We start from the raw sequence: 26,397 nt of genomic DNA on the forward strand, positions 1-26,397 counted from the left end.
ATTATCTGCCCTTTGGGGAGGAGGTTTCATACAGTTTTCAGCTTCACTGACATTCCTCCTAACATCAACTGACAATATTGGTTTAACAGACAATGGGGCTGTTTCCCTGCATATTTATTTGCTTTTCTTGTCTTCCTTTGTGCATTTCACAAATGGTTTTGACTCTCTTAACTAAATAAAATGTAGATTTGGGTGGTTTAATGGAGGAATTTGTTTTAGGTATGAAGATCTTGTATTTTATTTTTATTGTGATTATTATTTTTTTTGGTAGCAGTAATTTGTGTCTACTGCAAGATTCAAAGCGTAATATATCCTTTAATAGTTATGAGAACTGACAGTGAATGAAAAGCATTGTTTTAATTTTTATTTCCTGGATTAGATTTTTTTTTAATTTAAGGTTCTTTAAATTTGTATTGTGTAACGTTAATGCAGTGGCGATGTGGTGTGACCTCTCCATGTCTCTTGCAAAATCCAAAAACTAAGACACCAGTAGTGAATACTGGGTTGATCATCTGACAAGCAGCGTGGAGAAGGGATGACATCTGGCTTTTCTGCTCCTTAGAATATGCTTTTAAATGATAGAAGTTTTTTTTAAATACTACATCGGGGCAGCCATTTGAAGTGGTTTGATGGGCTGGAACGCAATAAGCAGGAGAGCAGTCTGTGGTTATATGTCATAGTATGTAAATGTACAGTGCGTGAGTTTAGATCTGCTTTAGGTTCTTGACGAGGGTGAACTCAATCAGTTATGACCTTGTATTGTCAAGTGGACGAATAAACTACCGTAGATGTCTGAGTTGAAATGGAAATATCAAAGCGCCCTCCTTCCCAAGCATTGGTTAGTTCCACTATCCTCCGACTGTAATTTCTTTTCTGACATTTACTGTTTCTAAAATCTGATAGATTGTGTGGGCATTTCCCAGAGATCAGCGGGGAGTTTGAGATGGGAATATGTCTGGGACCAGGAACACAAGTTCTGGTATTGCTCCTCTATATATTCGTTCTGGAACTAGATGTTTGTGACAATACGCCAAATAATCATAACCTCTGTCTCCATTGAAGAATATCGCGGGACTGATTTTAAATTATATCGGTTGTGTTTTTTTGTTTTTTTTTCTTCTCTCCAGTCCCTTAAAGCAGGTTCCCTGACTGTGTACAGTTTTACATTTTTGAAAACCACTATTTTGGAATATTAAAACATTAGAAAGGATGAGGTGGCTAATGATTTTGGGAATGTATCTTATTGAGGACCGTACTACATTAGAAATGTTTTGGAATTTGAAGTGAATTAAAGTAGGGTATTTTAACTATGTGAACAAATGTATTTTTTCCTCCTGCAATTGGAAGGATTGTGTTGCTTAAGGGAATGTGTATGCACTTTGACTTTCCGTAGTTAATAACTATAGTGGGTGCCTTTTTTCTGTTAAAATAGATCGCTTGCTGTTTGTAACTTAGTTAAACTTTAGGTTTGGCTTTAGTGGCTGGTTTTTAACAGCCTGCTATCTGGATCTGATATTTGGATTTTTCATTAAATATTCAAATCCCTGCCTCCTTTATGCTGCGACTTGGTTATATTTATATATGTCTACTTGCTCAAAACATTTATTTTTATTTATCCCGGTTAGTTTTTCTATTGATAAATATGCTTACTCCTGCATTTGTCATTAGCACAGAATTTGTGAAATTATTTGGTTTTGTATAGTATATTTTTTTCTTTTTCTATCAACCAAGGAGCTGATGTGCAAGAGAGCAATAACTGCTTAGTGTTCATTGTATACAATACACAGTGCTGGATATTTAGATCCGTAGTTTGGTTTGTTGAGGATGGTAGACCCAATCAATCATGAACGTGTGTGTGTGTGTGTGTGTGTGTGTGTGTGTGTGTGTGTGTGTGTGTCCTGTAGCTCCGCAAAAAAATAATTTGTCAGTCCTGGATTCCCTCTCTATGTTGTGGCCAGCCAATCACTACTAACGTTCAGGGGACTGACAAACATGGCTGTTCACACAATAAGTCTCCTGGTATAAGTATCATGCTGCCGTCCTTAGCGCCGAGACACCCAAGGGTATTTGAGCGCTCTATAAATCTCATAAACATACGGTACTCGCAGGAGAAAGTCAACCGAAAGGGGGGGGATGGAATCTCCTACTGCCAATCAGATGCCCTCAGGACTCCTGCGAGAGTCCCTCAAACTTCAGATATCTTTAAAGTTTCAACCTTAATTTTTCAAACTACTGAACAAATGTACACCAAATTGTAAAAATCATGCTTTTCTGGATATGCATCAAGCTTTCTGCCAAACAGTGTAATTCCAGTAACCAATTTTGGCCTTTGCATTGTCTAATATTCCCTGTGAAACTTGTATGGGGTAATTGATTGGGACCCCCTTTTTCTCAGCCTCTGCTTGACAGATTACCAGGAATCATTCAAGGAAGGCGCAGTGGTGGATGAACCTTTTTGGGTGGAAGTTTGGTGAAGATTCTCAAACAGTGATAGTAATTAGTAAACCAAAAAATCAGTGACGTCATGAGTGATTTAATATGCGACACCACAAGTGGTGCATTGTGGGTGAGTTCTACTTCGCTCGGGTAACTAACTGCTGAATTGCACTGGTTTTGTACAAGTGAAATCAGTCTAACTATAACGTCTCTCTACCCTCTGCTCTCTTGAGCACTCTTAGTATTCAGAGTTCACTTTAATTAAATATATGCAGAGGTGCCATTTGCATACCTAAAAATAATAGCTATTCTCTGTAGCTAAGACCGCCCATCTCAAGACATATATAGAGATGGGCGGTCTTAGCTACAGAGAATAGCTCAAGATATTTGTCAGGGTTAATATTTTTTACTTTACTTAAAGCCTTCTGACATTTATGGTGCAAGTTCAGGAATAGAGCTTGGCTGTCTGTGTATGAAAGGCGCTGTTAGGATAAATCTTTTATTGCATAGATCAAAATTTAGTTTTGCCTCACTTTTTCTATGCAGGATGATGCACGCCAGCTTTTTGTACTTGCTGGAGCAGCAGAGGAAGGCTTTATGACTGCAGAACTGGCAGGAGTCATCAAGAGGTTGTGGAAAGATAGTGGCGTACAAGCTTGTTTCAACAGATCCAGAGAGTATCAGCTCAATGATTCTGCAGCATAGTAAGTTTAATCACTAGTTTTCCAAGTATGTACCATAATTAAGATGACTGTTGTGAAAAATTAACTAGTAATGTTTCAGGGTACATGGGGTCCTGGTTTGTGGCTGGACACGGAGTTGATTTACTTGGTTAATTCCTATTTTTTTGCTTTCTGTTTTTAGGCAAACACAAGTGTGATAATCTTATTCCCCTCCCAATGACTATTAACATTATTCTGATGAGATCATGTCCTTTTTAAGTTTATTTGTAAATGCACATACAGATTTTTTTTCTCCCTTTTTTTATGCATTTTAAATTGTAACTATGTTTTTAAAGTGCTTTATGAATATTTGTTTAACTAAAGTAATTATAATTAGGGCTCCCGGTTTTATGGTAGTTATATTTTGAACATTTCCATCTGTATTTATCTATATTTATTTTTTGGCCAAGCTATTGGTATTTATCCATATTTATTTTGTGTTTTGTGAATAGATGAGATGATAACTTGTAAAGTTCTGCATTTATTCAGACGGCTAAACGTGCACTCATACTTTGATGCCGGTCAGGTTTTAGCATGTTACACAGCCAAACATAATAAAAATAAACCCACATAAAAAAAAATAGTATAATAGATATACATGTTGAGATGATTAATTTAAGCACATCTCATTGCGCTGTGTAACTCCCCATGCTGCCAATATGTACAGCTATTGGCCATGCTGCCAATATATGCAGCTATTAGCATGAAAGTTATTCATTTCAGCATGGTGGGTCACTCAAAAGAAATCAAATTGTATTTATTTTAAAAAGAGGAAAAATACAGACAGGAAATAAAGTTTTCTGTCTATCTCTAAAAATCAGTTAAAACTGAAAACATGGAGCCCTAATTATAATATGTAGTTTGAGTGACATGGCAATGATACGCTGAAAGTAATGATTCTTCATTGAATGCTTAGTGTAAGACCTATGTAACCTGGTGGGCTATTATATAACAGTCAATATTGTACATTTTAAACTCTTGGTGAACAAGCCCCTTAAAAAAAAAAATAATAAATAAATGCGTTGTATTGATTACTCTCAAGCATTTAATGAAGTTAATTGGAAAAAATCTTTGGAACTTACCAAAATGGGAAATTAATTGTTCTTTAGTATACTTCCTAATTGTCTTTACATGGCAAAACTTGGCTTCAGATGAAACTCGCTGGCGGAGTCTCATCTCCAAAAATGAACGCTGCAAATTGTTTAAAACAAGGGTGTGTTCTGGCTGCCTGGATTTTTTTTTTTCTGTACATTGCTGATCTCCCTTCCCTTTTTGATCTCCCAGATGGTCTAGCTCCCAAGCTTGGTTCCAAATCTCTCAGCTATTTTACTTGCGCCAATGACATTGTCCTATTCTCATTAATCCCTAGGGGTCTCCAACTTCACTTACCAAAGCTATGTGAATTGATTAGCTGAATGATCTGTAAATCAATTGCAATAAGACCAAAATGATGTAATTTGGTAAAGCAAAAATTAAAATGAGGCTGAAACTTGGTGACACTAAGTGAAACACTACTACTATTTGGGGATAATAGACTAAATTTTTAACTTGGACAGAACACCTCTGAATCAAGAACATAGAGGGACATCGCCTCACTTTCATTAAATAAATTCTTAAAAATTTCCAAAGGACAGACCATTCACCAGTCCATAGAGGTGATCAACAGAAAGATTATTCTATCTCTTCTTCATGCTTCTCTTATCTTTAAGGACAAAACAGTCAGAGGTGAATACATTCTACATAAACTAAATCAGGTTTCTGGTCTGTCTTCGCTGCTCTTCCCCACACAGTAAAACGCCACTGGAGCTATCCTCAATATAATTTGCTAGACCAATCGAGGTAGCCTTACTATTTGTGTGTCTGTCTATATGTATTGCCACCAAGGAAGACTAAAACATCTTGTATACAAAGAGCTGTTAATGACACGTGAATCTTAAACAGCATTGAGTCTTGCAGCAGTCGATAACTCTGTGATGGAAAATAATCTACCTATATTTCCATGTCTTGCCACACTCTGCTCCCAAAGCCCTCATAAGGCAGACCGCAGGGGAGAAGTTTAGACAGGTTGATCCGACTATCTCACAGTCGATCTGTGCTGACTATACCATATATACGTATTCAAATACAAATCAGGTTTGTTTGACATGCACACTAGACCCAGTTTGCAAGAACCGTTATGAGATTTCTTCTCATGCAGATTCTGATCTAGTTTGAAGGCTCCTGTAACACTTAGTCTGCCTTCAAAGTCAGGTCTGGTCTGGTTAAAGGAACAAGTCTATAGTGCATATTTGTTGAGATCTAAAATTAATGGACATAAGGAAGAAGTATCTGAAGTCTGGCTTCATAAAACAACGGTAGAAAAGTGCATGAAGCAATTGGATACTGTTTTTCATCTAAAGACAGTCGGTTCATTAGGAATTAGACCATCATTGGACCTTGCGTATTATCTTTTGAAATATCCGTTAGCAGTTTTTTCTGTTATTTTAAATTATCTATGAAGGGTATAAGCTCTTTTAGTAAGGATTTTATTATTGTAATTGATATTTTATTATTTCTATACAACAGATTTTCATTTGTATTCTTAGAAGGTTGTGGTAATGTCTCAGGTCTTGGCTATCAGGATGACATTGAGGAAATGTAAAAGGCAGAAGGTGTTAGGGCTGAAACTCCAGCTGGGAGGGTGTATTGGTCCCTGCACCTTTAACATTGAGTACATGACCCCTTCTTTCTATCCATCTCCCTTAATATATATTGAACTGTACCACTACTCTAGGGTTTACAATACTCTGCCCCCTACCTTTCAACTTGGGATTTGTCTAAGCCCCTAATTTTATTATTTTGAAGCAAGATATTTTTGGCACGCCTTGCCAGACCCTTTCAGAAAAGTAAAGGTTTTTTTACTGAAAGTGTGTGCTGTGGGTTACGTTTCGTACTATTTTTAGGGCAAAGATCTAGAGTAATGATAAAAACTGAAGGAGGCCCATAAACTAACTGAGCCAGGCATTGGGTTTGACTACTTGTACACATCTCTTTTGACTATCCTGGTATCCATTTGATTCTTGTTTTTGATCCATCTCAGCTGCTTTTCCCATAGTACTACAGCTCCTGACACTAGTCGCCCTTTGATATATGTCTGGTTCACTTTGTCTTGGACAAGACCCTTTGATTCCAGGAGCCACCCCAATAAACTGTGCTCCCAATGTGATTCCTGCAAGAAGTCTAATTTGGCATACCAATATACTCCTGATTCCTGTGTCTTCATTCTGTGGACTTGCTTTCATCAGTCCTGGCAAAGGGACTTTAACGAGCTGGTACAGCAGTCATTTGTTACTGGGCAAAATTCTATTGCAGAAATTTAATTAAATTTTTTTTTTAAAAAAAACTCATGCTCACACTATTCAGACTCGGGGGGGGGGGGGGGGGGCTTCGGGTACCTTTTAAATGTTAAATATGGGGCCATAGGTCTAAACAGCAGTGTGAAGTAGCGCATCCACCTCATTTCAAGCAGCCTGAACTTCAACCAATGAGTTGGAAGTGCCAGCTTTCCTACTCCAGCTAGAAACTACCATAGCTCCGATTTAGACTGCATTTCATGTCTGATGGATTACCCCAGCAAAACGCTGCTCTAATCTTTTGGTGAATTCAGAAGTGTTACTTTCTTGGTCTACCCTAAGACTGTTCCAGACCCCACTTTAGCTTCCTCAGTACAGAGTTGTTGTTTTTTTAGAAAGATTTGCTATTTTCGGAGCTAGGGAGAGTCCTCCGTTGTCAACATGACGGACAGATGAAATAAATGTTTCATTAAATCGGTTTATCTCGTAGGCAAATTTACACTGATGATCATCATTCCTATTGCATTTATTGTCTTTATCATGTTAAGTTTTCACACTCTAACATTTGTATAACCTTTACTTCGAAGACTAAAGGAAAGAGGAGGATCGCAGTTTATTTGCTGGATAAAGATAATTTTCCTCCGGCAAAAGGGGATGCCTTCTCTGCAGGGGAAGATTTTGTGTTAAGTGACCCACCAAGCTCTTCCATGAAGGAAGGGCAGAAAAGGAGACTTATACAGAATCCAGAATTATTTTTTCAATCCCCTGCGTGCCAAACTGTACACAAAATGTAGTTCAGATGATGCCTGCAATCTACAAAAAGGAAAAGATCCTCAGAAATCAATCTGTCAATGAACACAAATTGGACCTCGTCGACTATACCATTGACAACTCTGTCTATAACTGCACCATACATGTCTCCCTTTATGCAGTCCTTAGTGCTGGTGGCTTCGGCAAATCCATCCTCCATCTTTGGCATTAGAGATTGAGGGTGTGGGTGTCAAGTCAAATTTGGTATGGTATCTTTGTGGATAGTATGTTCGGCCGTGACCTCCTTCCCTGTAATTATGGGTTGTTCATGAGCCACGAAAATTGGACGAACCAGATCTATGGTACTGTGAAAGGCCTAATGCCTTAGCTTTGTCTGTTTCGATAACTATTAAGGGTCTCTTCCACGTTTTCCAAACTAGGAGAGGACATCAAAAGGCATGGCCAGGATTTTCGAGTGAACCCCAGGACTGAGGGCTGTGCATCTTAACTGGCTCTTCCTGCACCACCAATTGTGTCAGGGTTTAAGAAAATTCACATATTGGAGCTGTTCATCAGGGGTATGCCCAGTGTCCAGCCCATGTTATCTTATGGTGGGTCGGTCACTTGGGGTAGAATTACCCCCCCACCTTCCCCTCCAGTCTGACATATGGGATATGGAAGGTCACCATGACAACAGGGGCTCCTACAGTCTCATTCCAAAAAACACCCAGAAGAGCTGGACTCTGTCTTTGCGACCCCCTTCCAAACTCTAATGCCAAAGTCACTGGGCAGGTTTCTTCTGGGAACTGGAGCCCTGCCCCTCAGCGAGGCTCAGCATTCTACACCGTTCCCCTTGTCCTCCGCAAGATCTCCTCCACTGCAGTGCTTGCCGTTACCAAAGCTTGCTGGTGGTCAGTCTGACTACTACCTGCTTTAGTCGACGCTTCAACAGGAGAGATCCAACTGCACGAACAACAAACCACTCCTGTGGCTTCATCGTAAAGATTCTGCATTTGTTTTCACCCTCTTTGCGTGCCTGTCATCACTGCTGGCTGTAAATCCGTTCATCACCACGGATAGCCAAGCGCACCTCTGCACCAGAGTCCCCTAAGCCAGTTAGAGTCAATCTGCCTGGAGACTTCTGGTCCAGGGCCAGCTCCTTGCTTAAGTTCCAAAGGGTTTTGCTCCGCTCCTCCCGCAAGTACCTTTTTTGCTAATGTAGCCATTTAAATACCTCATGCCTGATTGACAGCTAAAGTGCACCTGTACACCACTCGCCTCTGAGCCAAGTAAAACTGGTCTAGGGACTCACAAGACCTTAATCCTGAGTGGGTTCGTTAGAACTCGCTCTTTAAGTTCCTGATTGCATATGTTTTTCTCATTGACCGCAACGTCAATGTTTTACACTACTAAAGTACTGATTTATTTAATGCTTTAAATTTGATAACACCGGTTATCCTGCATGTTTCGATTTCCATTTCGGTGTCTAAAAAATATATAAATCTGAGCTATTTTTATAAATTGGTGTTAAACTTTTCACGAGTCGTGTCAATTACTTATTTTCCATTTTGATTATATGAAATGTTTAAAACCTGTTACTCTAAGTAGCCTGTCCGCTCTTTGCCACTCAACTAGAACTGAGATGGTGTACAAGAATGCACGGGGTTCAGCTTTGTGTATTGTGCAAGTATTACATGAGGCACCCCGCCATACCACACAATATTTTCACCTTAAACATTGTGCAACATTCGCGTTTCAGCTGTGGGATTTGGGAACTTGTTTTGCTTCACCTCTTAGACATAAGTAGATTTTTTTTGTGCACAGGAAATCCTCTATCTGCTTTAGACAGTATATTTACGTTTTTTTTTGTTAAATAGTTTTAATTTAAATTGCCAGGACCCTGTGTTACATCCCTATTGCAATAATAAATTCAAGAGTAAAACTTTTTATAGTGTTTTAGAAAGTAGCTTGTTTGACCGCTCGAGCACAGGCTAAACTTCGGGGTAAACAGCTGGAGCTTAAAACTATGGCCAAGCACAGCAAGAGGAAGGGCAAGAAGACTTAACTCTGCATCTAAAGAAACACAGGATCAGGGGGAGAACTATTTCCAAGCAGAGAACCTGATGCCTGAAGAGGGAACTGCAACTGAGTAAACCTGTCCTGGCAGAGCTTCTTAGTGCAAGTGGACCTTCCAGAGAGGAACATTGCCAGGAGCAAAGGGCCTGTTCAGCTCTCGAGTCTCGAGCAGGAAACTGCCAGGCAAGAAGAGGGAGATGTCGATGGCATTCGCAGGGTTTATTGGGGAGGATGGATTGCTGTATGCTGAGGCCAGGGACCTCAAACCAGGAACAGCCAGGAGAGTAGTTGTTCTCCAAGCATATATAGTTCATTCTCTCATTCTCACTTTAGCCCCTGACATCCCCCTAGCTGGATATCTTGGTCAGTCAGACTTTAGATGGGTTAGGTGCCCATTTGTATTGGCTTCAAATTTCTGAGAAGGTAAAGGAGTTTCATCGCTCCTGTGCAACCTGTATGGCCAGTGGCAAGAGGGTTATACCACCAAAGACTCCTTTAATTCCACTGCCTATGGTTGAGATTCTCTTTGACAGGGTATGGATCGACAGGGTTGGTCCCTTTGACCCACCTACTGCGTCTGGAAACAGATTTTATTCTAGTAGTAGTGGACCATGTTACTAGGTATTCAGAGGCAATACCTAGTATGGGACTGCAACTGCTCCTGCAGTGGCAAAGGCCCTCCTTGGCATCTTCACAAGAGTAGTTGGTTTCCCTGAGGATGTGGTCTCTGATAGGGGGAGCAATTTTATGTGTCCATAGGTAAAAGCTATGTGCGATGAATGCGGTGTGTTACAATTGCACTACCCCCTATGAACCACAGACTAATGGCTTGGTGGCGAGATCATGGAACTCCCAGACAAACTTGGAAGAAGATTGGATTGGGCTTCTTGTTTGCATATGCATACAAGGAGGTTCCTCAGAAGGGGGTTGGATTTGACCCCTTTGCACTTATGTTTGGACACCCTGTAAGGGTTCCTCTGAGTTTGGTGAGGGAAGGTTGAGAGGAATCTCTCAAGCAACCCAAACAAGACACATTGGACTATGTGCTTGCTTTGGGCTCATACATGGCTGGTTTGCTTTCTTCATGTACTCAATCTTTAGGCCAGCAAGGAGCTTGTGAAGCACTGGCATGACTATAAGGCAGCCCTGGTTGAGTGCCAACCAGGACAGTTGGTGTAGGTGTCCCCCCTTCCCCCACCAGTCAGACAACATGATGTGGACACAGATGACATTCTCCATGTCAAAAACAAGATTTACAGACTGTCTGATCAAGTCAAAGCATGTATCAAAACTCAAGTAGGTAGGTTGCTGGGACTTGGGGTTATTGAAACCTGTCAGTCCCTGGGCTATCCCAGTGGTACTGGTCCCCAAACCTCACTCAAAGGTTGACAAGGTAGAGCTGAGATTTTTTTGTAGACAACAGAGGGTTGAATGCAGTCACCTAGACTGATGCACACCCCATTCCAAGAGAAGATGAGCTTATTGATAAGTTACAGGCAGCCATGTTTCTCAGTACCTTTGATTTAACATTGGGGTGCTGGCAGATGAGGCTGACCAAGGGAAGCCGAGTAGATCTGCATTCTCCACCCCAGAGGGCCACTTCCAGTACAGAGTGATTCCTTTTGGACTAAAGAATGTAGCTGTCACTTTTTCAAAGGTTGGCAAAAGGAGTTATTTGAGGCCTGGATGACTTTAGTGTAGCATATCTGGTTGGTATAGCTGTCTTTAGCTCCACCTGGGAGGATCACCTGGCCCATCTTAGACATGTTGCAGATCCTGCAACAAGCAGGACTCGCGATTAAGGCCAGTAAGTGCCAGATAGGGGAGAGTTCTGTTTTCTACTTAGGCCACCTTGTAGGTGGAGGCCTAAGTAGAAATTGCTCCAACCCAAGATCCAACCATTCTGACTGTGAGGCTTCCAAGACGCAGACTCCTATCAGGGCTTTGCTGGGTACTACAGGAGGTTTGTAAAGGTGTATGGTATCATTTTGGCCCCTCTCACAGAGTGCACCTCAAAGAAGCTACCCAAGAAGTATATTTGGACTGCAGGTGGTCAAAATGCCTTTGACGCCGTGAAAGTAACCATGTGCTCAGCCTTGGTCATAAAAGCACCAGACTATGGGAAATAGTTAATTGCTCTTCTGAAGATAGGATTGGGGCAGTGTTGACACAGACCAGCAATGAAGGCCTAGATAAACCAGTAGCTTATATTAGCATGCGACTTCTCCCCAGGGAGCAGCATTGGACTGCCATTGAGCTCGAAGCCTTTGCTATAGTTTGGTCCCGGAAGAAGTGGAGGCCCTACTTGTTTGTAACTCACTTCTATTTCAACCTGGCCTCAGGTGGTTGCAGCTGAGAGATCCCCAAATAGAGGTAGTCTATTTCCATACAGAAGATGGAGTTTTTATTTGAACACAGACTAGGAACTTACAATGCCAATGCAGATGGCCTTTCCAGGTTCTTCCACTTAGACGATATGCACTACCAAGAGGAGAGGTTAGTGCTCCTCACCTTTAGTCTGGGAGGGTGTCATGTTGGAAAATGCCTTTTTTGAATGGTCCCCACTATTTGCTGCTAGATGCTGTGGTAATTGAGCTGAAAGCGTGTTTAGGCCTCCGCACCGGTGCTCTTTCCCTTAAACTGTAACATGTAAAATGGTACAACCTAATTGGCCAGTGCTTTTACACCCATGTAAGGCCTTAGTATATGGTATGAGTGGTACGCAGGGCAGGGGCTTAAAAAGGGGCACTAGGGCTGCAGCAGATATTGTGCCACCTTGAATGACCTGAGTGAATGAAAGGCTACAGGTCTGCCATGTCAAACCTGCATGAGCAGCTTGCCTTGAATTCGACCCTGCACACACCGTGTGCGACAGGGTCACCTCACTGCATTTAATGTCCATCACCACTAAGGTAGGCTTCCTATCGCCCAGGAGGCAGGGTGCATTATATTAGATCTGTGGAAATCTATGTGCAAGCATATATTTCCCTGTGGTAGAATTCTAAACTTATTCTACCGCAATGACCATTCCTCTATAGGTTAACATGGTCTGTACACTGGTCATACCTTAGATGTCCAGCTCCATTATAGAACGGTCGATTAGCCTCCTGTTTGGTATCACACTGCCTTTTAACCCCTGACATGATAGTGGTGTTGAAGTTTAGCCAGCATGTACCTTATTGGCATTTTAGACAGTGCTCACCAAGTTAACCCAGTGTTCTTGTGCCTTGGCAGACTTTTTCGAGGGTTTGCTGCCAAGACAAATGACCTCCTGCTGGGAAGTGTTTGCTGCCCCCAGAGGCCAGAGACAAAGACTTGTGTGCACAGGTGGTGACACCTACGCCTTCACAGTATGGCTAGTGAATTGACCATCACAGCGATAACCCTCAGAGGCTTCCCTGACGCCAAACGGACACAGGAACTTGTCCCCAACTTGAGGACAAAGCCTCCCCCTGCAAGCCAGGCATGAAATTAGCTATGCAGGAGGCATGCATCTCCACAAGGCTGACTATACCCGAGGTGTACAGTTAAGGATGATTTTGGCCATCTTGAATTTAGACTAAGAAGAAGCTTCTGACTAGTTTTAGTGATGTACTCTCACTGAATATGGTCACTACTGGGGCGGACTAGCTGCAGGACTAGATGCCCATTCCATACTAGTTCTCACACCCACTAAAACCCCCTAAATCCAGGTTTAAAGCACCCCCTCTCCCCCGACACTAGAACCGTAGATTAGACATGATACCAAGAAGAGATCCATTTCCATTACAAGACAGGACTCCTTGAAGAGAGGCACGAAGCTGTATAAATGTGGCAGTCACTCTGCTTCTGCTGGATTGCGACTTGACCAATGCAGAAGACCAGTTCTAAAAGAAAGGTGGACCCCTCTGCAAACTCTAGACTTCTCAAGCACTCCCTTGGGCCAGAAGAACTAGTCTCCCGCAGTTGGCAGGCACAAACTGCTAAACCCACAACCTTGAAGTGCTGTCCACCGAGCTGTCTGTCGCTCAAATCCACTGGGCAGGTGGCTTCTGGGAACTGTAGTCCCACCCCTCAGCGAGGGTCAGCTTCCGACACCGTTCCCCTGGTCCTTTGGAAGATTTCCTCAACCGCAGTGCTTGCAGGTACCAAGGATTGCTTGTTGTCAATCCGGCTCCTACCTGCTGTATTCGGCGGTCCAAGAGTAGAAATCCAACTGCAAGAACGACCAAGAACTCCTGTGGTTTTATTGTAAAGATCCTGCATTTGTTTTCACCCTCTCTTGGCATGCCTGTCAGCGCCGCTGACCTGTGCAGCAAGACTGAAAGGAATGATCACCTTTGTACCAGAGTCCCCTAAGCCAGGCAGTCTATCTGCCAGGAGACGTCTGGTCCAGGGCCATCCCCTTGCTTGAGTTCCAAAGAGCTTTGCTCAACTTGTCTAGCAAGTACCTTTTTGAAAACATGGCCACTTAAACACTACAAGCCTGATTGACTGCTCCGTTTGACAGCTAAAGTCAGGGACTCAAAAGACCTTAACCCTGAGTGGGATGGGTTCCTTTGAACTCACTCTAAGTAAGCAATTGCATATGTGTTTTTCTCATTACCCGCAACGATAAGATTTCTCTATGCTAAAGCACGGATTTATTTAATGCTTTAAATTTGATAGCTTCAGTTATCCTGTATGTATCTATTTCATTTTGGTGTCTAAAAATATATAAATATCGGAGCTATTTTTATAAATTGGTGTCTGTTTTCCCTCCAGTCTTGTCAATTACTTATTGTCCATGTTAATGATGTGAATTGCTTAATTCATGTTCCTCTAAGTAGCCTGCCTGCTCCTTGCCATTCTACCAGGACTGAGTGGAGGTGTAAGAGACCACCTTTCTTTATTGATCTTGTAGTACATGGTAAGGCATCCATGCTATACCACATAATACTTTCACCTTGCAACACTGGATCACTACAATGCCCTATATTTGGGCATGCAGCAAAGCCTTTTAAAAACCTTCAAAGGTTACAGAATGCTGCAGTATGCGTCCAGAATGTCTTTGTTCACTAAGCTCCAAGACACTGTTGGTTCCCAAAATAAATAGACTGTTGACGCAACAGAAGTTTTGTCCATGCCACCTTTCAGTTATGGAACCAAAGACCCTGGGATTTAATAAGCCAACCAAGTCTTCAGATGCTTAGGAAGCATCTAAAAACATGGCTTTTCTCTCTCGTTATAGACCTGTCCGATTATAAGCTTTAAGCAAATCTCTGTGACGCTAGTGCCAAGACGCCCTCTGGCATTCATCGAGCTCTACAAAAAAATCAAATAAATTTTGGTAAGGCGAATTGTTAGCTTCTCCAGTATTGGTGTGTCTTTCATAGATTCACATGATTGAACATTCCCAGTCGTCGAAGTGAGTCCCACGGTACATAACATAGCAATGTAGTAATAACATAAGCCTATATATGCATATAAGAAAGTAAAACCATAGTTTTTATAGATAGACAACTTGTCACTTCTATAACATATCACTGTCATTATGTTTTAGTCCAAATTCCAGCCAATCAGGCGTCCACACCCTCTTGGAATGTTCTCCTCAGAGGCTCAGGCCCCCAGACTTTCTACCTCAGGTCGTGTGAAGGGAGTCTCCCTGAGCTAAGCTCAGTTTCCTTCTCATTTCTTCTCAGAAAGTTAGCTTTATGATGTCTACCACCAAGAAATCCCTCTTCAGACCTTGTGGAACCTCTGGTAAACAGACTTCAATCTGAAGGCCCTCATAAAAAGTGCATCTATTGCCTATATCCTGAACATCAGGTAAAGGATTGTAAAATATGTAGAACCTTCTCTCAGAAGTCTCTAAAGGACAGAGAAGGGCGTCTCCTTCTGTGGCTACAGAAGTTGAAGACTTCAGAGAACCCTCTCTCAGATGTGGAAAGTGTCATCAGTCAAGACTTCTTCATCCTTGAAGAGAACCAGTGAGTATCAAAAGGTTTCTCCAAAACCTAAGGTGGTGAAGAAACATCATGTGGATAAGCCCACTATCCAACCTTCAACTTCAAAAGGGGTGATTTCTTCCCCTCAGTTTTTCTGCACCTTCTACGCCCCCGAGATCTGATTCTCAGGAGTCAAAGACTCCCATCTGCGCAGTTTTTACCTCAAACTGCCTATCTCGTCGACTAGCTCGCTGCTTCCTCCGTCGACGAGAGCTGCTGTCGTCGCGTCTACGTCGACGACTTCAACATGTGTCCATGAAGCTGGCTATGATCCTGTTGTCTGCATCTTCACCGTCAACGTTTGTATCCATTAAGGTGAGACCTATTTCGTCTACGGTGCCTTTGACTTCATCGGCGGCGGCAAGCAAACATAAGAAAAAGCATTAGTCGTCGGGGGCTCCGTCGTCGATGGTGACCGCTACAACTGCATCCATGGATCTGGTACCATTGAAGGCGTCAAGCTATTTGCTTCAACGGTGACATTCCTCTTTGGATAGCCTGATGCCAATTCAAACTCCTTCTCAATCTCCATCTGAATTATTTTCTTCTGACGATGAGGGATCAGAGGACGACAGATTTCGGGCTGCTCGCAGTCCCTCTGAACTTCTTATAAAATGTCAGGATGATAACGACTACTTTTCTATTTGTGACACACAGCCTGCGTCAGAACTTCCTATGGCACAGATACCTTTAACTCTTTTGTCCAACCTCCAATTCATGTTGGATGATTGCTACTGCCGTTTTCCACATTCAGTACAGGCCTCTGCAGCGCCTCTACAACCTCTTCCTACTAGAGTATCAGTTGCCACACCACCTACGTCAGCGACCAGAATTCAACATCACGATGTTCCTCGAGTCAGAGGAGGACAATGACTACGATAATTATGATGAAGGTAACCGGGAAGAAGGTGAGCTGGATGACCGATCCCTTCTTTCGGAATGGGACAACTAGCAGATGCAAACAGGCTGCCACTGCTCCAGCTCCACTTGATTCCACACCATTCGACATAGGCGCTTTTCATTTAGTCCTGGAAAGCGCGGCAAAAAGATTCCACTTTCCTATGACCACCAGAGGAAGATTATTTCCAATATGATTTTAAAGATCAGCCTTAAAAACAAGTTTGTTCTATTTCCCATCATCGATTTTATTTGGCAAGAAGGCCTCAAGCTCATGCAAAATCCTAATTCAATTCCAACTGTTCTACCGAGGCTGGATAAGAAATACAAAGCCCCTGCAAATTCACTTGCTTGTCTCATTGCGCAACCAAAGCCTGATTTAATTATTACTCGGGCAGCACAGCGTCTGGCCAGAAATCAATAGGCTCCATTATCTGCACCGCCAGACCGAGAGGGTAGACTCCTAGATGCTATTCGCAAGAAGTTTTCCACTATGGCGGCAACTACAGTTCGTGCGGCCAATTCTCTAGCTATCTTGGGCCGTTACGACCGACAAATGTGGTCTGACATTTCATCCCTTGTAGATCTAATACCAGAGGCGTCTAAAGCAGAGGCATTCAAAATTCTTCAAGAAGGAGAAAGAATTTCCTCGGAAATTATTGATTGTGCTGTTGATGCGTCTGCCACTGGTTTCCGTCTTTTGGCCAGTGCAGCAGTCCTCAGGTGACAGGGCTGGTTAAAGGCCACGTCCTTCAGTCAAGAGGTACAGACAAAAATATTGGACATGCTTTACGATGGTGAATTATTGTTTGGCCAACATATCGACGATGCCCTTCAAACAATAAAAAAAGGACACCGACACTGCCCGTACTCTCGGAACTCTCCAGTTTAAAAAGCAGCCTTTTCGAGGCGCAAGAGGACGTGGCTGCTCTTTTTCCTTTCGAGGAAACTCCAATCAATATAAACAAGAACAACGCTACTCCTCCCAGAATCAGCAATCGTACAGACAACAGCATTCTTCGTCCTACAGACAATACAGAGGTAAATCCTCTTGCAGAAGAAAGGATTCCTCCAAAAATCAATGACTTTCACCATTCACCGTCCCAGGTTCCTCCTGCTTTTTTAAGAGTTGGAGGTCAAATCTCCCACTTCTATTCCAAATGGTCACTGATTACTTCCGATCAATGGGTTCTGGATATTGTGCGCAGGGAACACACATTGGCGTTTGTAAAGATTCCTCCCAGTTCTCCACCAAAAGGTCCCCCTCCTGCCCACCTAAAGGAACTTGTAAATCAACTCACAATTTTATAAGGAAAGGGCGCAATCGAAGTGGTACCTAAACAAAGTGCAGAGGATTTTATTCAAGGTTCTTCCTCATACAGAAAAAATCGGGAGAATGGCGCCCCATTCTGGACCTACGTGCCCTGAACAAATACATCAAAAAAACTAACTTTTTGCATGTTGTCCCTTCAGGAGGTACTTCCTTTACTATCCCAAGGGGAGTATACGACAACTTTGGATCTTCAAGATGCTTATTTTCATCTTCCCATTCTGCCAAGACACAGGAAATTTCTCAGATTGAGTGACCGGAAAAGACTTTCAATGCAAAGTTCTTCCATTCGGCCTTCGTTCCGCTTCCCGAGTGTTTACCAAAGTTCTCGCACCGGTGGCAGCTTACCTTTGCCTACAAGGAGTGCAAATCTTTCCATACTTTGAACGACCGCGTCTTCAGCAGGCAGTCGTCTACCAGGCATCCAAACACTCTTTTCTGCAGGTTCCTTTTCCAGTCCCTGGGCCTTACATTCAACATGGACAAGTCTCATTTTCTCCCTGCTCAAAGCAGACTGTTCTTGGGAGCCATCCTAGACACCAAGCAAGCAAAAGCTTTTGTGTTGCACGAAAGAAGTCTACGACTTCACAATGTAGCAGCCTCCCTCCGTTTAAAAGAGTCAGTTTCTGTCCGACAGTTGAAATCTTTCCTAGGGATGTTGTCCTCCTGCATTCCTCTAGTCCCTCACTGCCACCTAAAAATGAGACCTATCCAGTAGGAATGGGATAAGCAATGGGCTTAAGATCCTTCAACGATATGGTCAAGGTCACATCTCAGATGAAAAGAGCGCTACTGTGGTGGACTCTCGAGGAAAATGTCTTTTCAGGTTGTCCATTCCTGGTAGATACTCCAAATTTCACTCTCCCAACAGACTCCTCTCTCGAGGGTTGGGGTGCGCATTTGCAGGGACTAACAGTAAAAGGAAAGTGGAACATTCAACAAAAGACCTGGCACATCAACCTGCTGGAGTTGCTGGCCATTTTTCTGGCTCTGAAAGCTTTTCGCACTATCATACAAGGAGCCTTGGTGTTGATCTGGATGGACAACACAATGTGCATGCACTACATAAACAAACAAGGCGGCACAAGGTCCATCCTGCTGTCCCTTCAGGCTCGACAAATTTGGGATTGGGCGATTCAACATCACATTGTCCTCCCAGCAGTGCATTGTCCGGGAGGGTCAAACAATCTTGCGGATTGCCATGGCAGGTCATCCACAACCAATCACAAGTGGGAATTACATCAACCCACACGATCACATTTTTCGAATATGGGGTCCCCCAAATCTGTATCTGTTCGCAACACATCTGAACCTCAAATGCCTGTTCTACGCAAGTTGGCTTCCCCAACCAAAGTCATGCGGGAATGCTTTTTTGATGAACTGGTCAAATATATGCCTATGCTTTTCCACCGATACCTCTAGTCCCCAAAGTTCTGCGAAAAATGAGGAAGGAACCCTGTCACATTATTCTAACAGCCCCCCGGTGGCCTCGACAAATCTGGTTTACGGAGCTTCTGTCACAGTGCGACCCGATCATTCTTCGCCCTCTTCCGAATCTTCTGACCATGGAACAAGGCCAAGTTTGTCATCCCGACCCAGCATCTCTACGCTTAGCAGCTTGAAACTTGAGCACTATGAATTTGTAAATGTGGACCTTCCTTTAGACTGTAGAGAGGTCTTGGCTTAGGCTAGAGCAGCTTCAACTGTGAAAACATATAAAACATATAAACTCGAATGGAAAAGATTGTTTATGGTGCAATGAAGCTCAAGTACATCCTATTCATTCCAAACCAGAACAACTCTTGCCTTTCTTTTTACACCTGGCAAAATCAGGCCTCTCATTCTACCCTTAAAGTTTTTCTAGCAGCAATCTCATGGTTTCGTCAAGATGGCTCCAACTGTTTACTCTTCAATAGTAATTCAACAATTCTTCAGGGGTCTCTTTCGGATGTTTCCACCAATTCGTCGACCACCTCCTCCTTGGCATTTGAACATTGTATTAGCACAGCTCATGAAACCCCCGTTTGAGCCAATCCATAAAGTCGATCTCAAATACATTACTTCTCTACTTCTGGCTCTCACTTCCTCTCGTCGGGTCGGTGACTTACAGGCGTTTACTACTAAACCGGCTTTTCTTCAATTTACCAAGGACTCTGTCTTGCTCCGCACCAATCCAGCCTTTACCCCCAAGGTGCCATCAGATTTCCACCTCAATGAACCAGTTGTTTTAAAAACGTTTTTCCCTAATCCTCAAACCCCTGCACAGAAGACACTTCATTCTTTAGATGTCTGAAATTTTACCTTCAAAGAACGGCTACTATTCGTAAGAATGACCAACTTTTTGTGGCCTACGGACGGATGCAAAAGGGACATCCGCTCACCAAACAAACAATTGCACGCTGGATATCTACTGCAATTGCCTTTTGCCATCAACAAGCTGGAAAACTACTAACTGCAACTGTTCCAAGTGCATTCTACCAGAAATGTTTCCTCTTCCACTGCGCCATTTGCTGGGGTGCCTCTTCAACACATCTGCAGAGCTGCAACATGGTCCAGCAGACACCTTTACACAAGACATTACTGTCTGGATGCTACTGACAGAGCTGTGGGATAAGCAGTCCTTCGTAATCTTTTTAAATAAGGTGAGCCTCTGATGCTTCCCTCCTCCTGTATACAAGGTACTTTTGTTGTTTTTATATATGTTTATATATATATGTTTTTTCATACTTGGTATTGTGGTTACATTGATTCTTATGCTCCTTGTATTGGTCTGATACCACTGCGCACTACTCTTATTCAAGCATGTGAATCTATGAAAGACACCCCAATACTGGAGAAGAACAAAAGTTACTTGCCTGTAAACTGTGGTTCTCCAGTATTGGTGTCTTTCATAGATTCACATGCGACCCACCCTCCTCCCCTCAGAGGCTCTTTTCTACTTGGCTCTATATGACTCTTGTGTTACGAAAATCTGAGGGCCTGAGCCTCTGAGGAGAACATTCTAAGAGGGTGCGGACGCCTGATTGGCTGGAATTTGGACTAAAACATAATGACAGTGATATGTTATAGAAGTGACAAGTTGTCTATCTATAAAAACTATGGTTTTACTTTCTTATATGCATATAGTGGCTTATGTTATTACTACATTGCTGTGTTATGTACTGTAGGACTCCCACTTCGACGACGGGGAATATTCAAGCATGTGAATCTATGAAAGACACCAATACTGGAGAACCAGGTAAGTAACTTTTGTTCACATGTTACACTTGGAAGTCATTCAAAAACATGCCTGCCCACCCAACATCTCCAAGTGAAGGAGCTACAACATGAAGTTCTCCTCATCAAGGGAGCTATGCTCCTAAAGACATGTGCTGTTATACTTTAGCTTCCAGAAGACAGGGCAGTGGAGAACAATTCTGTACCGACAGTTAAAAAGGCTCCTGAAGAAACTTATTTCGGATGACAGAAGAAAGTTCTCCAGGACGGCATTTACCTGGTGTCTTCTGATCGATAGGATGCATACTTCCAAATACCCATCCATCGAAAGCATTGATTCATCCACTTTTCCGTAGCAGGACAATATTACCAATTCAAGTCACTCCCTTTTGATCTAAAATCAGCACCACAGATTTTCAATGTGTCTTTCACCAGTTGGAGCTTTCCTCAGGCATCCGAGTCCATACTTCGATGACTGGCTCGTCCGAGATCCATCAAAGCTTGAGGTAAGAAATGTTATTACCGCCTCCATTAGTCTGTCATTCAGAGCTTGGGCCTTGCGTTAAACAAAGAAAAATCCTCTTTAGAACCTCACATGAAAATCTAGTTCCTTTGTGCTATAATCTGCGCAGTCGGGAAAAGTGTTTCCATCTACTGAGAGAAAAAACCTCCAAGCTGTGGCAAAGAGTCTGCAAAACATTCTGGCAGTCCAGTTCGCTGTTCGGCTTTATCTTCGTGTATACACCTAGTCTCCTTTTGACACCATATGAGACTGGCTAAACAAGAACTGGACATGTAATGGAAGCAAATCAAAGGCTCTTGGTACGACACAGACCATTCAAACAGCCACTGGTGTGGTGGATTTTCTGAACAAATCTTACAGCAGGGCTCTTTCAAAATATTTACTAACCAAATTCTACTGATAATTGTTTGACTGGTGTGCTCACTTGCAAAAATGATCAACCATAGCCTTTTTATATTCCATATAGGTACCCTATATAGGTGCAGGTAACATTGCATACATAACTGTTCATAGGGACTGACCGTTTACCTAGATATGACACTGCATTCGGAATGCAGGTTTTTCCCTAGTTCGAATCTCATACATTATGCATGAGCCTTCTTGGCAGCACAGCAGGATTAACTGCAGGACTGACATCTCCTGTATAGTACCTCTGTATAAAGTTAAGGCCCAACATCATCCTTTAGGCCGACACAGTAACACAGCAAGGTAGGACCCCTGGGGAGACCTATGGGTATATATACATCATGTCTTGCTTAGAAAGACAGAGGAGACTGTGACTTCCCGGCTGACACACTGACCAGAGACGCTGAGGTTCCTGCATGCAGATTGCTCCAGTTAGTAGTGGTCTAACATCCCTTGCCAGGTGTCCAACTCGAGACCAGGACAGGGTCCCACATTCTCTAATCCTCAGGTAATGGGGTTGACTAGATCCTAGAGGGATTCTTGGCATAGCACCTACATAGATGCTAGGTACATTTAGGTACATCTATGTTCGAGGCATATGAGCTGCAGATCACACACTAAGGATAAGATCGCCATCTGGTGTTAGGCTTGGATGATTGCAGGTTGTTGTTGTCTTCGGAAGAAGTCTTTGGTCACGAGATTGGTGACTCCTCCCCTGGACAACAGTGCGCATGGGCATCCACTCCATCCTCAGATTGTTTTTTTTTTTCCGCCATTGGGTTCGGATGACCGAAATCTCCATCGGGCCCGACAGGCTCGCCGGCACCGACAGGCTCGCCGGCACCGACAGGCTCGCCGGCACCGACCCGAAGTCTAAACTCCTGGAGGCTTCCGGCAAAAGGGTTGCCGCTCAAGCGGCTAACCACTGACGTATCGCAAATATACAAGCCCTATTGGCTCGTTATGATAGAGCTCATTATGATCAACTGGAGGATCTCTTGCAACACCTGCCTGAACCTTTCAAAACACAGGCCACTGACCTCATACAAGAAGGCAAACTAATATCCAATGCCTCCATTAAATGTGCATTAGACGCAGCGGACACCGCCTCTAGGGCAGTAAACACAAGCGTATTGCTTAGACGCCACGCATGGCTGCGCATCTCCGGCTTCAAGCCGGAAGTACAAACCTCCATTCTTGCTCAACCCTTTAATCAGGAGCAACTATTCGGCCCGGCAGTAGACACTGCCCTAGAAAAAATGAAGAAAGATAATGAAACGGCAAAATCTATGGGAGCAATGCAGTCTACTCAACCCAGAGGCTCCTTTCGTCGCTCCTTTTTATAGAGGAGCTTCCAAAAATGTGGGAACAGACAACTCTTCCACCTTCAAAGCATCAGGTCAAACATCCCCTAACAAAGGATATTTTAGAGGAGGGTAACGGGGCAACAACAACACCCGCTCCTCTACAGCCACCAAACAGTGACTTGCCACCACTCCCCCCCCCCCCCCCCAGAACATTCCACTCCGGTCGGGGGCAGGCTTCAACAGTTCCTACCTGTCTGGAATACCATTACTACAGACAGTTGGGTAAGACAAATTATCCAATATGTCTACTGCCTCGAACTCATAAACCCGCCCCCAAACGTACCACCCAGACACCGTCCCATGACGTCTCACCACCTCACGCTCCTCACACAGGAAATACAGTCTTTGCTTCAGAAAAACGCAATAGAACCTGTTCCACTACAAAATCAGGGCACAGGAGTATATTCTCTATACTGCCTCATTCCCAAAAAGGACAAAACCTTGAGACCCATACTGGACCTCAGACTACTGAACCAGTACATACAATCAGATCATTTCCACATGATCACTCTCCAACAGGTCCTTCCATTACTTCAACAAGGAGACTTCCTTGCCACATTAGACCTCAAGGACGCATATTTCCACATCCCTATGCATCCCGCTCACAGGAAGTATCTACGATTCGTGGTAGACGGTCAGCACTATCAGTTTACAGTTCTCCCATTCGGAGTATCAACTGCACCAAGGGTGTTCACCAAGTGCTTGGCAGTTGTGGCGGCATATCTCAGGAGACAACAAATCCATGTCTTCCCCTATCTGGACGACTGGCTCATAAAAGCCAATACTTTAGACAAATGCGTTCACCACACCCATCGCACTATTCAAACCCTGCACAACTTGGGATTTACCATCAACTATCCCAAATCTCAACTACAACCCTCCCAAGTACAACAATACCTGGGAGCCACCATAGACACAGCCAAAGCCGTAGCTTATCCCAGCATAGCCAGGATAGCCAACATACAAAGTCTGATCAAAACATTTCAAACACAACACTCTCTCCCTGCAAGAGTGTTCATGCAACTCTTAGGCATGATGGCGTCATGCATCTCCTTAGTACCCTACGCACGCCTTCAAATGCGTCCCTTACAGGAATGTCTAGCACAACAGTGGAATTGGGCCCACGGACAACTTACCGATCTGGTGTTGGTGGACAGCCGCTCACTGAAGTGGTGGAACACCATCAACCTGTCCAAAGGGCGGCCGTTCATGGAGCCCCTTCCACAAGTTGTGCTGATCACCGACGCATCTCTCACAGGGTGGGGAGCCCACCTCCTTCAACACACCACTCAGGGACGGTGGACCACTCAACAAAAACAGTTCCACATCAATCACCTAGAACTTCTAGCGGTGTTCCTAGCACTGAAATCCTTCCAAGTGCATCTCCAAAACAAAACTGTCCTCATCCGCACGGACAACATGACCACAATGTATTACATACAGAAACAAGGAGGGACACATTCTCTACAACTGTCCCAACTGGCGCAACAAATTTGGAGATGGGCAATTCCCCGGAACATCTACCTGCTAGCAGAACACCTCCCAGTGGTTCAGAACCAGGTGGCCGACCTCTTAAGTCGCCACACACAGCAGATCCACGAATGGGAACTACACACCAAAGTCTTACTCCCATTCTTCCAAAAGTGGGGACAACCAGACATAGACCTGTTCGCCACACCAGAAAACGCAAAATGCCCAACCTTCGCCGCCAGGTACCCACACCCGCGATCAAAGGTCAATGCAATATGGATGAACTGGTCAGGCAGATTTGCGTACGCTTTTCCGCCTCTCCCTCTCATTCCATTTGTGGTACGCAAACTGAAACAAACTGTTGCTGACACTCATCCTAGTGGCTCCCACTTGGGCACGTCAACCCTGGTTCACCACACTTTTGGAACTATCACTAGTTCCACATCAAAAACTGCATCTCTCCCCGGATCTCTTAACCCAGAACCATGGAGAAATCAGACACCTAGATCCTCAAACACTGAACTTGGCAATCTGGCTCCTGAAGTCTTAGAGTTCGGGTACCTCAACCTTCCTCCAGACTGTATGAATATCATTAAAGAAGCCAGGAGACCTACTACTAGGGCATGCTATGCTGCAAAATGGAAACGATTTGCCATTTACTGCGCTAACAATGACATACAACCACTGGATGCTTCCATCCAGAACATCATTTGCTATTTATTGCACTTGCAAAGATGCAATTTAGCGTATTCCTCTATACGTCTACATCTAGCGGTATTAGCAGCCTATTTGCAAAATAGACAACACCTGTCCCTCTTTAAGGTACCAGCTATTAAAGCATTTATGGAGGGTCTTAAAAGAATCATTCCTCCAAGGTTACCGCCTTCCCCGGTGTGGAACCTTAATATTGTTCTAACAAGGCTCATGGGTCCACCACTTGAACTAATGCACAAATGCGAACTGCAGTTCCTAACATGGAAAGTGGCTTTCCTCATCGCAATCACATCCCTGCGAAGAGTAAGTGAAATAAAAGCCTTAACTCTCGAAGAACCCTTCCTACAACTGCATCGGAACAAAGTGGTTCTTAGGACGAATCCAAAATTCCTCCCTAAAGTCGTTTCCCCTTTCCATCTAAACCAGTCTGTGGAACTGCCAGTCTTCTTCCCTAATCCAGACTCAGTAGCCGAGAGGGCACTTCATACCTTAGATGTTAAAAGAGCCTTGCTCTATTACATCGACAGAACCAAACCTTTTCTGTTTGTTGCTTTCGCTCCACCACACAAAGGCAACCCCATTTCCAAATCGGGTATCGCCAGATGGATAGTCAAATGTATCCAAATATGTTACCAAAAAGCTAAACTTACTCTTACCGTTCCCCCTAGGGCGCACTCCACGCGTAAAATAGGGGCCTCTATGGCATTCTTAGGGAACATCCCCTTAGACATTTGCAAAGCAGCCACATGGTCTACTACACACACCTTCACTAAGCATTACTGTGTTGATGTGCAATCCAAACAACAAGCTTCAGTAGGCCAAGCTGTCCTAAAAACTCTATTCCAAACTTCTGCAACTGATACAGGTGACCACCGCTAGGGGAGACACTGCTATATAGTCTATCCTTAGTGTGTGATCTGCAGCTCATATGCCTCGAACGGAATATGCTACTTACCAGTATGCATCTGTTCTTTGCATGTAGAGCTGCAGAGCCACACACGGCCACCCGCCTCCCCGGGACCTGTATCTGTTCCAGCATTGTCTTAATTAGACACTACAAATGGACATCCTTTCTCTTTACTTCTTACATACTCCATTTCCCATCATGGCGAAAAACAATCTGAGGATGGAGTGGATGCCCATGCGCACTGTTGTCCAGGGGAGGAGTCACCAATCTCGTGACCAAAGACTTC

General features: G+C 43.5%; 1 protein-coding gene across 2 annotated transcripts in view; it reads left to right on the top strand.

Annotated features, from left to right (window-relative positions):
• Positions 1–26,397, top strand: part of GNAI1 (G protein subunit alpha i1) — a 289,814-nt gene that overhangs the window by 111,769 nt on the left and 151,648 nt on the right. For both annotated transcript variants that reach the window (XR_014981294.1, XM_085652880.1), the window contains exon 4: positions 2,983–3,140. Coding sequence is in view for 1 of the 2 variants with exons in the window: in XM_085652880.1 (XP_085509006.1) it covers positions 2,983–3,140 (158 nt within the window). In the remaining variant the exon portion in view is untranslated. The remainder of the gene's footprint in view (positions 1–2,982; positions 3,141–26,397) is intronic.

The sequence above is a fragment of the Triturus cristatus genome, chromosome 4_1 (assembly GCF_964204655.1).
Source record: "Triturus cristatus chromosome 4_1, aTriCri1.1, whole genome shotgun sequence".
Lineage (NCBI taxonomy): Eukaryota > Metazoa > Chordata > Amphibia > Caudata > Salamandridae > Triturus > Triturus cristatus.